Source organism: Mchenga conophoros, linkage group LG17, assembly GCF_057382185.1.
Source record: "Mchenga conophoros isolate Kocher_MC1m ecotype Shallow Benthic linkage group LG17, M_conophoros_male_GT1.1, whole genome shotgun sequence".
Lineage (NCBI taxonomy): Eukaryota > Metazoa > Chordata > Actinopteri > Cichliformes > Cichlidae > Mchenga > Mchenga conophoros.
Genome location: NC_140542.1, coordinates 41,180,314 through 41,195,802, shown reverse-complemented (window position 1 = coordinate 41,195,802; position 15,489 = coordinate 41,180,314). Strand labels below are relative to the sequence as shown.

The 15,489-nt window shown below is 43.7% G+C and overlaps 2 protein-coding genes across 2 annotated transcripts in view; one reads left to right on the top strand and one right to left on the bottom strand.

Moving 5' to 3' along the window:
• cog5 (component of oligomeric golgi complex 5) overlaps positions 1–15,489 on the top strand; it is a 79,733-nt gene that overhangs the window by 32,151 nt on the left and 32,093 nt on the right. The gene's annotated exons all lie outside the window — the stretch shown is intronic.
• LOC146556012 (G protein-coupled receptor 22-like) lies at positions 806–14,985 on the bottom strand. Its single transcript, XM_085252576.1, has 5 exons — positions 14,794–14,985; positions 12,748–13,476; positions 11,634–11,778; positions 11,162–11,308; positions 806–8,126 (listed from the first exon to the last, which is right to left on the bottom strand). Exons 3-5 carry the CDS (start codon positions 11,754–11,756, stop codon positions 7,074–7,076), a joined length of 1,323 nt encoding a protein of 440 aa, XP_085108702.1. The 5' UTR covers positions 11,757–11,778; positions 12,748–13,476; positions 14,794–14,985; the 3' UTR covers positions 806–7,073.

The following is a 15,489-nucleotide window of genomic DNA, read 5'->3' as shown; positions in this document are numbered from 1 at the left end:
AGGTTCACAAGGACAAGTATTTTCAGCTGCCTGTGACCACTTCTCATACCACACTCACATATGTAAACACACACTCACTCACAAATTCCATCGGCTGCAAAGAGCTGTTAAATTGGGTCAGAGTCCTCAGTGCTCTCCAACACGGCAACACATTTGTATCGGTGGTCTCAGTTTGTGCTGTCTGCTCTAACAGAAGGTTGCCTTCCAACAACTAAGTCAGCTTTACTAAATTCCTTTTGTTTTGGTTGTGCTTCACACTCCTGGGTCCGGGAATCACTTTGGTTGGACTAAAGAGGGTTGTCTTGTGATTTGCAAGGCACTTTTACAGCATGTAAGGCATGCGCACTGTACCTAAATAATTTATATAATTTACTTTATAGTGCTTTTCTACCCGATCTGACCACTATAAGCACTTTGATACAACTTGCCTCATTCACACAAGCGCTTTTTCATATGTTTTTTTCTATGCAAGTGCTTTCTATCTAAGAACACATTCATACTCTGACGGATGCATCGGAGGGCAACTGGAGTTAGTGTTTTGCCCAAGGCCTATGTGGGGATCAAACCATCAGCCTTCTGATTAATAGATGACCTGCTATACCTCCTGAGCCACTGAGAAACAATGGTTTGGTCTCTAAAACGGTTGTTTTAGAGAATGAGTAGTTGAGTCAATAGATTTGAAGCCTTTGCATCATTTCCAGAAAAATCTAAAAATAGGAATTTGATGAAGGGTGAGGGAGGAAGTGAAGGAGAAATGATATTTCGCTTGTCACGCTTGCTCCAGGTGGAAAATCACCAGGCGTACTGCCACTTGTTGTGTAGTTTATTACAAATGGTAACAAACAATATCAAGGTATGAACAGAACAGATGTTCTTCTCATACTGTATTACCAGAAAATAACAAACACTGCTGCTTAGATGAGCATTTATTGACTAAATTGTCCTTGGCACTCCACAACATTTCACAGCACATACCAATATGTTACTCTCTTCGTGTATCTATGATGCCTATCTTGAGAATTTTCTTTTGCACTGAGATAAGAAAAACAAAAAACGATATGCAGTTCTTAAACTCAAGCTACTGGTGATTTCCCTTATGACATGTGATGTGTATACAAAATATACAAAACCCTTCTTTTTTTCTGTTTATTCCTTTGTTTTCAGGGGACATGAACTCATTGGCTTATCTGAAGTTGGCATATTAGTTTATATTTCAGGTAGCTCACTAAATACAAACTATATTGCCAAAAGTATTTGTTTCTCATGTTTAGCTGTTTTCCACTTTTTCTTTGGTCATTTTAGCCTTTTTGGCCAGGGTGAAGGGAGTACCTGCCATCAAACATGAAGACAGCCGCATGTAACTACGACGGTGTTTGCTAGTTCACCTTACATGCATTAATGTAATAACGTGGTTAGCCTACTCAACGTAAATTACACACGAACAACATTAAGCTACTCATGCAGAGAAGAACGGCTGCTGCTGCATCATCATCCTCATCATTTCTGCTACACTGGCAGGGCTAGGGGCCAGGACTCTCCTCTTCGTGTTTTTGGGGGATGTTGCTAACTCCGGGTCCGATAACAGGCACCACACCTGCACTCGGTGTGAGGTCTCGCAGCAAGCTATCAAATACGGTGCATTTCTCGGCTTTTAACAAAACGCTATGCGTCGCCAGGCGTTTCATCAGATTCGAGGTGTTACCTCCTTTGCACAGTATCACCTTAAAGCACTTGTTGCAGGCTGCTGAGTTTGCATCTTTTGCTGTGAAGTACAGCCAGACTTTTGACCGCTTTGCCTTGGGCATTTTTAATCTGTAGCTCTGCTCTAAAAGAACTTACATACCTGGGCCTGCCGACTATCCTTGGAAAGGTAAAATGATTGGCTAAAATCCAAAGTGTATGACATCTCAGGGAAATAAAGCACCGAAATGTGCGCTGCTTTTCGGTCTGGTTACTACTGTTTATGTCAGAACCGGTGCGATACCGGTACCCATCCCTACTCGGGGCCTGGGCCGGACTTCTGAAAAACAATCCCTCACCCCAATTCCTTCACTCAACTTTACACTTGGCCCTGTAGAGTCAGACAAGTGCCATTCTCCTGACAACCACCAAACCAGGACTTGTCCATTGGATTGCCAGGTGGGAAAGTGAGATTCTGCACTGTAAAGAAGTGAAGGACTCTCTAGAGTCCAGTAGTGCCATGCTTTACACCACTACAATCAACACTTTGCATTGCACTTGGTGATGTAAGGCTTGGATGCAGCTGCTCGTCCATGGAAATCCATTCCATGAAGAACTCTACACACTGTTCTTGAGCTCATCTGAAGGCCACAGGAAGTTTGGAGGTCCGTAGAAACTGAGTCTGCAGAAAGTTGGCGACTTCTGTGTACTATGCGGCATCCGCTGACCGCATTCTGTGATTTTACATGGTCTACCTATGATCTACATTAAGTAGCTGTTGTTCCACTTTGCTATAATACAATACCACTAACAGTTGACTTTAGAATATTTGGTAGTGAGAAGATTTCACAACTAGACATGTTGCACAGGTAGTACCCTATCACACTACCATGCTGGAATTCACTGAGCTCCAGAGAGCAACCTTTTCTTTCACAAGTAATTGTGGAAAGCAATCTGCATGCCTAGGTGCTTGGGCTTATGTACCTGCGGTCATGGAAGTGATTGGAACACCAGAATTTTATGATTTGAATAGGTGAGTAACTTTGCCAAACAATTATTAATCAACAATCAAAAGACCCAGAGACAGTTTTAAATCATTTGAAAGGCTGACACTTAGCTTTGTCTGCCCTTCGTTGGAAAATGAGGAAAAAAAACAAAGCAGTTTTGTCGTTATCTATTGTCCACCTGTGCCTAATTTAGTGTCTCTCTCAGTTTTTAAAATGTAAAAGAACCCACCCACCACTTTAATCACACCCTAGATCTTGTTCTGACATATGGCATAGAGACTGAACATTTTACAGTGTTTCCAGAAAACCCTCTCTTGTCTGATCATTTTCTAATGGTATATAAATTTACAATAATGGGTTACATAGCAGTGGGGAATACATTTGATCAGAGTAGATGTCTTTCACAAAGTGCTGTAACTAAGTTTAAGGATATAATCATAATCTTAATCTTAATCTTAATAATATAATTATCTTCCTCAATGCTCTGTACCAACATGTTGCAGAGTGGGAGTAGTAGTGGTAGTGTCGCCACACAGGTCCATTATCTTTTTTTAAAATATTTTTACTTCTTCCCTGCATACAACTTTAGCTCCTGTGAAAACTAAGGTCTCTAATCAGAAGTACCTGACTCCGTGGTATAATTCTCAAACACGTAGCCTAAAGCAGATAACTCGTAAGCTGGAGAGGAAATGGCGTGTCATAAATTTAGAGGATCATCATTTAGCCTGGAGAAATAGTTTGTTGCTTTATAAGAAAGCCCTCCGCAAAGCCAGAACATCTTACTATTCGTCACTGATTGAAGAAAATAAGAACAACCCCAGGTTTCTCTTCAGCTCTGTAGCCAGGCTGACAAACAGTCAGAGCTCTGTTGAGCCAACCATCCCTTTAACGTTAACTAGTAATGACTTCATGAACTTCTTCACAAATAAAATTTTAACCATTACAGAAAAAATTACCAATAATCATCCCACAGATGTAATATTATCTACAGCTACTTTCAGTACCATTGATATTCATTTAGACTCTTTTTCTCCAATTGATCTTTCTGAGTTAACTTCAATAATTACTTCCTCCAAACCATCAACGTGTCTTTTAGACCCCATTCCTACAAAACTGCTCAAAGAAGTCCATCCATCCATCTTCATCCACTTTATCCGGGGCCGGGTCGTGGGGGCAGCAGCCTAAGCAGAGAAGCCCAGACCTCCCTCTCCCCAGCCACCTCCTCCAGCTTATCCGGGGGGACACCAAGGCGTTCCCAGGCCAGCCGAGAGATATAATCTCTCCAGCGTGTCCTGGGTCTGTCCCGGGGCCTCCTCCCGGTGGGACATGCCCGGAACACCGCGCCCAGGAGGCATCCTTGTCAGATGCCCGAACCACCTCAGCTGGCTCCTTTCGATGTGGAGGAGCAGCGGCTCTACTCTGAGCCCCTCCCAGATGGCCGAACTTCTCACCCTATCTCTAAGGGAGAGGCCAGCCACCCTTCGGAGGAAGCTCATTTCTGCCGCTTGTATCCGCGATCTCGTTCTTTCGGTCACTACCCACAGCTCGTGGCAATAGGTGGGGGTAGGGACGTAGCTCAACCGGTAAATTGAGAGCTTCGCTTTTACACTCAGCTCCCTCTTCACCACGACGGACCGGTGCAGCGTCCGCATCACTGCAGCCGCCGCACCAATCCGTCTGTCAATCTCCGGCTCCCTTCTCCCATCACTCCGAGGTACTTGAACTCCTCCACTTGGGGCAGGAACTCATCCCCGACCCGAAGTGGGCACTCCTCCCTTTTCTGGCTGAGAACCATGGCCTCAGATTTGGAGGTGCTGATCCTCATTCCCGCTGCTTCACACTCGGCTGTGAACCGTTCCAGTGCGAGCTGGAGGCCCTCACCCGATGAAGCCAACAGAACCACATCATCCATGAAAAGCAGAGATGAGATTCTGAGGCCACCAAAGTGAAAGCCCTCCGCCACTTGGCTGCGCCTAGAAATCCTGTCCATAAAAATTATGAACAGAATCGGTGACAAAGGGCAGCCCTGGCGGAGCCCATCACCCACCGCTAACGAGGCCAATTTATTGCCGGCAATGCGAACCAAGATCTTGCAACAGTTGTATAGGGATTGAATGGCCCGTAGCAATGGGCCAGACACCCCATACTCCCGCAGCACCTCCCACAGGACACCCCGAGGGACACGGTCGAATGCCTTCTCCAAGTCCACAAAACACATGTAGACTGGTTGGGCAAACTCCCATACACCCTCAAGTATCCCTGAGAGGATAAAGAGCTGGTCCAGTGTTCCGCGACCAGGACGAAAACTGCATTGTTCCTCCTGTATCCGAGGTTCGACTAGCGGACGGACTCTCCTTTCCAGCACCCTGACATAGACTTTCCCAGGGAGGCTGAGTGTGATCCCCCTGTAGTTGGAACACACCCTCTGGTCCCCCTTCTTAAAGATGGGGACCACGTGGTCTGCCAGTCCGGGGGTACTGCCCCTGATTTCCAAGCAACATTGTAGAGGCGTGTCAACCAGGACAGCCCTACATGTCCAGAGCCTTCAGGACCTCTGGGCGGACCTCATCAACACCAGGGGCTCTGCCACCAAGGAGTTGTTTAACTGCCTCAGTGACCTCGCCTCCAGAAATTGACGGGTCATTCCCCTTATCCCCAGACTCTGCTTCCTCCTCGGAAGACGCATCGGTGGGATTATGCAGGTCCTCGAAGTATTCCTTCCACCGCCTGACAATTTTCTCAGTCGAAGTCAGCAGCGCTCCGCCAGCACTATACACAGTGCAGGTAGAGCACCGCTTTCCCCTCCTGAGACGCCTGACGGTTTGCCAGAATCTCTTCGAGACAGTCCAAAAGTCTTTTTCCATGGCCTCTCCAAACTCCTCCCACACCCGAGTTTTTGCTTCAGCCACTGCCCGCGCCGCGTTCTGCTTGGCATGTCGGTGCCTGTCGGCTGCCTCCGGAGTCCCACAGGCTAACCAAGCCCGATGGGACTCCTTCTTCAGCCTGGTGGCTCCCTTCATCTCTTGTGTCCACCTGGCGTCCTCAAAGAAGTCCTGCCATTAATTAATGCTTCAATCTTAAATATGATCAACCTATCTCTAATAATCGGCTATGTACCACAGGCCTTCAAGCTGGCTGTAGTTAAACCTTTACTCAAAAAGCATCTCTAGACCCAGCAGTCTTAGCTAATTATAGGCCAATCTCCAACCTTCCTTTCATATCAAACATCCTTGAAAGAGTAGTTGTCAAACAGCTAACAGATCATCTGCAGAGGTTTATTTGAAGAGTTTCAGTCAGGTTTCAGAGCTCATCACAGCACAGAAACAGCTTTAGTGAAGGTTACAAATGATCTTCTTATGGCCTCTGACAGTGGACTCATCTCTGTGCTTGTCCTGCTAGACCTCAGTGCAGCGTTCGATACTGTCGACCATAATATCCTATTAGAGCGATTAGAACATGCTGTAGGTATTACAGGTACTGTGCTGCAGTGGTTTGTATGATATCTATCTAATAGACTCCAGTTTGTGCATGTAAATGGAGAGTCCTCTTCACACACTGAGGTTAATTATGGAGTTCCACAGGGTTCAGTGCTAGGACCAATTCTGTTTACATTATACATGCTTCCCTTAGGCAGCATCATTAGAAGACATAGCATACATTTACACTGCTATGCAGATGACACCCAGCTCTATCTGTCCATGAAGCCAGATAACACACACCAATGAGTTAAACTGCAGGAATGTCTTAAAGACATAAAGACCTGGATGGCCGCTAACTTTCTGCTTCTTACTTCAGATCAAACTGAGGTTATTGTACTCGGCCCTGAAAAGCTTAGAAATATGGTATCTAACCAGATTCTTACTCTGGATGGCATTACCTTGGCCTCCAGTAACACTGTGAGGAACCTTGGAGTCATTTTTGACCAGGACATGTCCTTCAACGCACCTATTAAACAAATATGTAAGACTGCTTTCTTCCATTTGTGCAACATCTCTAAAGTTAGAAATATCCTGTCTCAGAGTGACGCTGAAAAACTAGTTCATGCATTTATTACTTCCAGGCTGGACGACTGTAATTCATTATTATCAGGAAGTCCTAAAAACTCCCTGAAAAGCCTTCAGCTGATCCAAAATGCTGCAGCAAGAGTCAGACTAGAAAGAGAGAGCAGATTTCTCCTGTATTGGCTTCCCTTCATTGACTTCCTGTTAAATCCAGAATTGAATTCTTTGTTGATAATATGGAATATTTTTGGCAATATAGTGTAAGCATTCCATTGTTTAATCAGCACACCATTTTAGCTTTAGTTTTTCTCCCCTGTTCCATCTCCATCTCCCTTTTAGCAATATATTGTATATATTTGACATATTTACATTTGAGCTAGCCCCATTACTCTGCGTCCTGTGAACATAGACATTTTTGTCTGGCATCTGTGTCCTCAAAGGTGACCTTCTTGTTTCTCCTGGGGTCGATCCATGAGTTATGTATGACCACATTGTTTGGTGTAGGGTCAGCTTCAACAACAGACACCACCCTCTTCTTCATCTTGCTCTTCAAAACCTTTTGGAACTTCTGCCGGGTGAAGGCGTAGAGGAGTGGGTGAAAGATGGTGGTTCCATAGGCCATTACCAAGAAACCCAGGCGGAGGCGATCAGCCAGATCACTGGGTCCAGTACTGAGGATGATCGTGTTGAGTACAGTTATTGGAGTCCAACAAAATAAGAACGTGGAAATGATGAGAAGAGACATTCTGAAGACTCGTTTCTGCCTCTCCCTTCTCTCTCGATGACGTTTTACGGCTCGTCTTAGTGCAATAATCACAGACACTGATGCTCGCATGCCCAAAGGTGCATTTCCACCTGCCCTGACACCTGTACTGCTCTGTGAAACCTCAGTTGACTCTGCTTGTGTTGCAGTGCTAAGAGAGATGGTGTTTTTGCTCTTTTGCTTCTTTTTAGGCAAGTTGTTCTGAAACCGTGTTCCAATGCGAATGTTAAGAGCCTGAAGAATCTTGTAGTAAGTCACCAGCATTACAACAGCTGTGAAAAAGAATATAGGAATCTGTGCTAGCAAGTGATAGTACAGACCCACCTCTGTGTAGTACTCATTTGTATGAGGTACAGTCACCACTGTAGTCTGGTTCAAAAGATATGAACTGGATCTGATAAAGAAGCCCACTTCCATGAATGGAACGAGGAAACTGAAAAAGGATAAAGCCCAGATGGATCCCAGCAGAACCACAGCTCGGCCCATTGTAAGCACACGGTTCGCTGGACGTACTGAGATGTCATAACGGTCCACGGTGATGGCTAGGACATTAGCGGCGGTTGCTACACTCGTGAAGGAGACGCAGGCTTCATGGAAGCAGCACATCATGGCTGTGTCCACCTCCAGTGGAATCAGAATCACCATAGTTGTCAGTGGGATGCAGCACACGCATATCTGGAAGTAGAGACGGAGACAGATCATGTCCCAAATGCAACATGTTTGATTTTATTTCATGTATTGGTTAAAGGCAGGCTTATTGAATTTATTCTTTAATTTTTTCCTCCAAGTCCAGTTTTTATCCCTCGGCTGTAAAAGGCTGATGAGTTATTGTTGAGCGGGCAACCAACTTTCTGAATCCGATAGCTTGAGAAAGAAGCCACGTAGGATTGTGAAATTCATACCATAGGCACAACTGTTAAACATCTCAGATGAGCTCAAATTTCAGTGACCTCGACCTTAAGGTCAAGGTCAGAGGTTTGGTTTCCTGAAAATCTTGCAATAAGATAAGAAGGAAATCATATCTATCTACTGTGAGGCTGAGGGGTAACACTGGCAGCTACCAGTATTTTTAATATGCATTTCTGTTAACTGTTTAAGTTTTTTCCCACAGTGTTGTTTGGTATTAATTGCCTGTATTAACCTTGGTATACCTCTGCTGCTGTTGATAAACAGGAGTGGGCAGGAAGAAAAGAAACATACAGTTAAATATGACAATCAGAACTGTGCACAGCCAAACTGGGGACGAGTTTTTGATAAAGACCCTGCAATATTCGTATCGATATTGAACCGTTTGATACAGTGCTTTCGGTTCGGTACGCATATGTATCGAACAATACAAAATTTGTAATTTATTTTATCAACTTTCCTTCTGACGATGCTGTCTGTGTTGAGCGCTCAGTGAATCTGCGTTCGACTACTCCGCCTAGGCTGCACTGTCGAGCGCAGATCCACTGAGCGCTCAACACAGACAGCATCGTCAGAAGGAAGAGCGCAGTGCAAGCTAGCGAGACAGAAGTTAAGCTCTCCTTGCAACATGGCAAATTGAACCTCCCCCACCCTCATTCAGATCTGGCGTTTGGAATTATTTTGGTTTTCATGTGACGCATGACTCTGAAGGTAAGCGCGTCATGGACTAAAGTAAAACGGTATGTTGGATGTGCCACGCAATGCTCAATTACATGGGTGGGAACTAGTGTGTTAGCGCAGTTAGCTCGTTAACGTGTTGACCGTCTAGCCCCATGCACGGGGCGATCAGGGGTAGCTCGTTAACGGAGATTTGCCGTGTTGTGGCGTTAAGGTCATTTCAACGAGATTAACCTGAAAGCACTAGTGGGAACACAACGAATATGACTGCACATTTACGCCGACGACATCCTAGTGCAAAGACAAAAACAACAAGCATGCATGCTACAAACTTTAGCCGAGTCATTTAGACAGCTGTTAGCACATGATTCTCCTTATGGGGACCTGATATGTTTAATATGCTGCTGAGAATATAGCCCAGAAGAAGCGGATAGTATAGCTTTTATTTTGGAAAGAGCCATTTCTCTGTAATAAACTCTCTTTTCCAAAGATGAGGGATTCCTCAATCAGATACAGGGCTCGCAATATTGCTAGCCCGACGTCCTGGGGCTAGCGATTTTTCCAGTCGGGCTACCAAAATCTCTCTGCCCTGCCCGTCGGGCTATTGTAGGAAGGAAAAATATATGTCAATGCTTTTGCATTCTTTCAGAAATGTAGCTGGGTAATTATGTCATTGGCATCGGTGAGCCACTGTCAATATGTGACATATTGAAGTCGCGTTTGAATTTGCGCTTGTTTTTTTGCTTTCACTTTGCAATCGTGCGAACTGTGTAAAGAGAGCGACAGCACTGATCTGTGAGTGATGATAATTTGTGCACCAATTCCTCTGACATCGTCTTATTAATCGTTAGCTTACTATGCAAACATGACAAGTGAAATCTCCCGCAGCTTAAACATGTGAGAGGTTGATCGCGCAGAGAATCGCTGAGCTTATGTGAGTCCGTGTGTAAAAGCATTTCAGTTCTGCTGAGCCAAATAAGACAGGTCAGGGTGAAGAAGTGACAGCCAAAGAAAAGCTTACCACAAAACGGAGAAGTTATGACAAATCAGACTATAAGGCAAAAAGAAAGTGCAGCTTTATGGTTTCATGGACAAAAGAATTTCTGTGGCTGCAATATGACGAGCTAAATAACCAGGGCTGCACATAAGTGGTCCGCAGGTGCGCATTCGCTGTCAAAATAAAAAAAACGCACAAGGGTTAGGGTTAAATTTAAAAACTGTACTTTTGAGTTAAAATATATATTTATAATTTTAATAAATGACAAATTAAAAAGGCATGAACATTTTTTTGTATCGAAAAAATATCGAACCGTGACACCAAAGTATCGAACCGAACCGAACCGTGAATTTTGTGTATCGTTGCACCCCTACTGTTTACATATGGTTTCATCTACCTGCTCAACAAAAGGTTCAGTGTCAACTTTAATTGGACAAAATGTACTGCTGCTTTCAGTCTCTGAACCTATTCACATGCTTGTAATGGAGATGCAGATATGTGCTACAAGTTTGTGTTTTTGCATGACATTTAAAAATATGGGTTTAGCGAGGTTAGTACATAGGATTTTTAAAAATACAGTATTATTAATGGGCTGACTATGATTCATCACATCCACTCCACCTGCAGGGTCTTCCCCTGTAGAGCAGTTAAACAACACTACACTCTTAGAAAACAAACGTTAGTGACATAATCGTTCTCAATGATGTGAGAACCTCAGAATCGTTCAGTGGTAACCCATAGTGCTATGAAATGCCTCTTAGCAGCTGACTCTGATAGTGTTGTTAGTGGAAACGATGACTGCAGTGGAGGAAATGGCGTTGGCCTTCTTCAGAGGTCATTGGGCGCTGGAGCAGGTAACGGCAGTGTGTGCATAAATAAGAATGAGGCTAAAATGCACATTTTTGTGTTCCTCACTGTCATGTTCGCACTCAGCTTTTCATTATCTGCTGTGCTGATATTGCTTTGGTATGAGGCTGTTTATGCCTTTCTGACACATGATGGTTTGAATTGGAGCTCGTTGTTGGATTACTTGAGTTACTGATAAACCAGTTGCCTGACACAGTGAGCACATAGTGTGATCAATGCAAGCAGAGCTGTGAAGCTGTTTTTGGCGCACATCCCTACTCACCAACACATCAACCACATGCAGGTTCATGGTGATGATGTTGGACACGGAGCTGATGAGGTTCTGCTTCATACAGTAGAGGATCAGCACAGTGAGGTTGGAGCTCAGACCCAGAATGATCTCCAACAGCAAGAAGCCTGTCAGAGAAGCCTGTCGACAGAAAGACATTGGAGGATATGAGGACGCTTCATTGAACATTTTGTAGAAGTTAAATTACGTATTTTTTATTTGACTGTAAGCAAATATCCTACAGCTGTGTAATATTACTAATAATAGTAATAATAATAAAATGAAATTGCTGATAAAAGAAACCGATGTGAGAAGACATCAGATGTTTAAAAACAATAATATAATTTTATTACTTAAAAGCACCTATATTAGAAACATTTTATTAAAGAAGTTAAAGGAGGTCACAGAGTCTCTGATCTCCTTTTGAAGTTCAATCTAAGATGCGTCTATAAGGGTGCAGCAATACCTGGAAGCTGATGGGATATATTTCCTCAGAAGAGTTCATGTCAAGATCAGATGGGTCAGCGGTGTCAAGCACAGTCGTGTTGCTCATGGTGGCTGCAGACATCAACACTGAGGACGTGTGCATTATCTTGATAGGAGGAAGAGGCCTGAAGAGTAGTTTGCACAAACACAGACTGTTCAGAAGTGTGAAAGCTTAGTTATATGAAAGATTTGTTCAAGTGTCATCAAACCGGCAAACCCTGCAAAGGACACTGCGCTTGGTTTTAGTGAAGAATGGATCGTCTACAAGCACAAAGCTTTCCCCTTGCATGACATTGCTACTCTTTGATCATTTAATTGTGCTTGTTGAAAATCTAATTTAAGTAATGTATACTTCACAGTGGAAACCAAGTTAAAGAAATCAGTGTTAAGCGGTCAGAATTACAGACACTATTATATCTTCAGAACTGCTTGCATGTCTTTTTCATGATGATTATTCGTTGTCTTGAAAACGTCAGAAATGGATGGGGTAAGTGTGTGATAAGATTTCAGACTGAAAGGATCATTCACCAGCAAAATGCAGGAATTCATTTAGTAGAAATTTGAAAAGGGTTCGGTAAAAACCAAAGACGGTCTTTGGATAGCTGCAGTCAAACGGGAAAGAAAACCCTGAACATCAAATACATGTGCCAATGGTTAAGGTTAGGTTAGTTTGTATTAGAACATTTCTAAGACTCCAGAAGGCTTAAAATGATTTTACCAAAGTGGAACTGGACACATGTTTGTATAAAGAGCAGTGCTTTAACCAAGAAAAGCATGTCGTTATTGGCCAGGTGTGTGAAGAGAACAGCCAGTGACCTTTTACTCGAGTGTTTTTAACATTTTTTTTTGCAGTTACTGTAGTTATTTTCCATGTTTACAGCCACGCCAAGTGAAAGTAAGCTTTCCATTAGTGTAGCTGTTTAATATATAAAATATCTATAAAAACATTTATGTATATATTTGTTTTGCCTTGAACACACATTTTCATTGGTTCCACGTACACCCAGGTTCTTTAGCTTTAGGACTTGTAGTGTTCTCGTTGGGAACAAGTCAACTGTAATCGTCTAAGACTGACACGAGAGGTTTAAACTCACCACTTCCTCCTAGCGGTGTCCTCTCCAGCTTAGCAGTATTAGAAGCATGTTGGACCACTCCACTGTCTCCGGACTTGGTAAAGTTCATTTGTTTGATCCATCTCTTTTGCAGCTTTTGATGTTCAGGGATACTGGTTCCAGTTATCCAGTGGTAAAGGTCTGTGCAGTGCACACCCACCCCTCTTCGGGGTGCATGTGATTTGCACCAGTGAACTAACATCAATGGCGTCTTTCATGTAAAGCTCTGTCCTGTCATTGTCCGTTGTGCTTAAACTGTTGCCTCCAGTGTCATCTCTGCCTGAAAATGATGCCAGCACCAAAACAATCCTCCTCTCTGCTCTGCTTCCAGGTTTTCAGGACATATTCAGCTTTTGATCTTTGGAGATTATGAAAGTCCCGTTAGGGGCTAACGCACCTGTGAGACTTTGTCAGGTTCTCGTGTTCTGCACAACACTGAAAGGAGAAGGTTGAAAATGGGGGGAAGGAAGGTTGTTTGATTGTTGCTCTGAACTTTAGAGGCCTGTGGTCCAAGGGCAGGGAGTGTTGCACCAAGGTCAGCACCGAGATAGTCACACATGCACAGAGAGTCCTTATATACCAGTCGGACTAACGGAGTCCATCCACTGATTTATCATTCATAGACTGGAAGAACTGATTGAAGCAGAGAATTTTGCCATGTCCCTCTGTCATCAGGATTTGTGCTCCTCCTCAGTCAAATTCCATATGACCCTAGGGCAGGAAAAGGTGAAATATTTTTTATTAGGAAATGTTTTCCTCCTGGTCTGGATGTCACATCACATCTCTATCATTTAACTCAACTGGTTGATCATCCTCTAACACATGGCCTGGTCCCTCTGCCGTCTTCTTCATGTGCACAGTCTGCGTTTAATCAGTTTTTGATGCCTTGCCTTTTGTCTTTGATGGTTCTCATCATGTGGTGTTCACAAAATGAGTGCTGAATACTGCGAGCTGGTTCTCTGCAGTACAACCAAGGCGACTGTTGTTGAGGTTTGGCACTGTATACATAAAACTGAATTTAATTCATGTGTATGAAACGACACTGATGGGTCAAAAACAGAGCACACATCGGTTTGTCACCACATGACTATATCTGAACTTAAACTGTCTGGTCTTAATCGGATCAGATAATTCCTGATAGAGATCCAAATTTCCCTACAGTTGAGTAGTCTAAGGAGCTTCTTCAGTTCCTTAGAACTGAAGAAGCTCCTTAGACTACGATGACCTGGATGACTGAGAACCTTCACAGACCTACAGTTGAGTAATTGAACTTTGAATGAATTAAATTGTACTCACAAAAAATCTAATCTAAAACCAGAAATGATGGCATCATGCCACACCTGGTCCAATATTCCTCATGTAAATGTAGGATTCATACATTTCTGAAAACATTACTGGAGCCAACAGTGCATGCGCCATTTTGATTATTCTAAAAGATTAAAAATACCTAAATGTATAAATCTGGTGTCTTCACTGATTAAAAACAGGGTAAATTTCAGGTACATCAGTATTTTTGCACATTGAACAAATAATAAGTGTTAGCTGCAGCACATCTGTGTGCTGTGAGCTCAGACTTTTCGTCAACACGTTTGTCCCCAAGCAGAGTTCAACACCTTCATTTGCTGTAGTGTAATCTTAAAAATGCCCCTTTGAGAACACAAAATTACTCTTTTATTTAAGCTCATATTATCTGTGACATGATAAGGTTTGTCCTACTGACCTCAGCCTAAAGACGCATGTAAATGAGTTTGGTGTTGTATCAGCATTTTGTTGTGTCCATCTCCTCAGGGGGCAGCAAAGTCGCTGCATTTATCTTATAAGAAGTGTTTGTTGCTGCTTGCCAGCCGCTCATTTGGTCTAATTATTCTCCGCTCGGAATAATCACTGCTGGAAAATCGTGACTCACAGCTCAGCAACATGTCAGCACGCTGTGTGTGTTTATCTACAAATGAATTCCTTTTACGGTGCAGCACATTCACATGCTGTCAGAGCAGCACTATATGATGATGATGATGTGCATTAGTTTACCTGCTGAGATCATCTCTCAGTGATCCTTCATCCTCAGGTGAGGTAGTGCAGTGGCCTCAGGTGATGTGAGGTTCAGCTCAGTAGTCCGTCGTGCAGCGATCACACTGTTGAATCCTTTCTGGGTGGAAATCTGTCTGCATGCAACTCCAGAGAGAGAGCGAGGGACTCGTAAGACCACAGCCCTGCCTCCCCCTCTCTCTGCGCTCTGCTTCGCTTCTTCTGTCAGCCTGTCTCCGTTTCCACCTCTAGTAGCCCATCCCACTCATCCACTGCTCCCGCCCCCTCCATCACCCCCCACCATCAAACCATCTTTTCCTGCTCTTTTTTTTCTTTTTGCTCTTTTGCGCTTAACTAATTGGGTTTACAAAGCAGACGTTCTCCTAATGTTTTTCCCGCTCTCATGCTTTGTTTCTTCCTGTACTGTATATGTGTTTTGAGCTGCTTGTAATAAGTTTCCAGCATGCAGGAGTCATTGTTTGTTTCCCTTTTCTTCTGCACCATCTCCCCATAAGTTTGTTTGCCCTCATTAAAGCAGTGGCCATGACGATACCAACGACAGCATCTTTCCTGTCAGGACTTTGGCCACTCCTCCGGTGTTTGTGTTTGCAAAGCACCTGCCCGATGCTGCATGCTTAATTGTCCCGATCTGGCTACCATTCAAGGAGCTGCGGTGTTGCCCTTATTGCTCACCGTGCG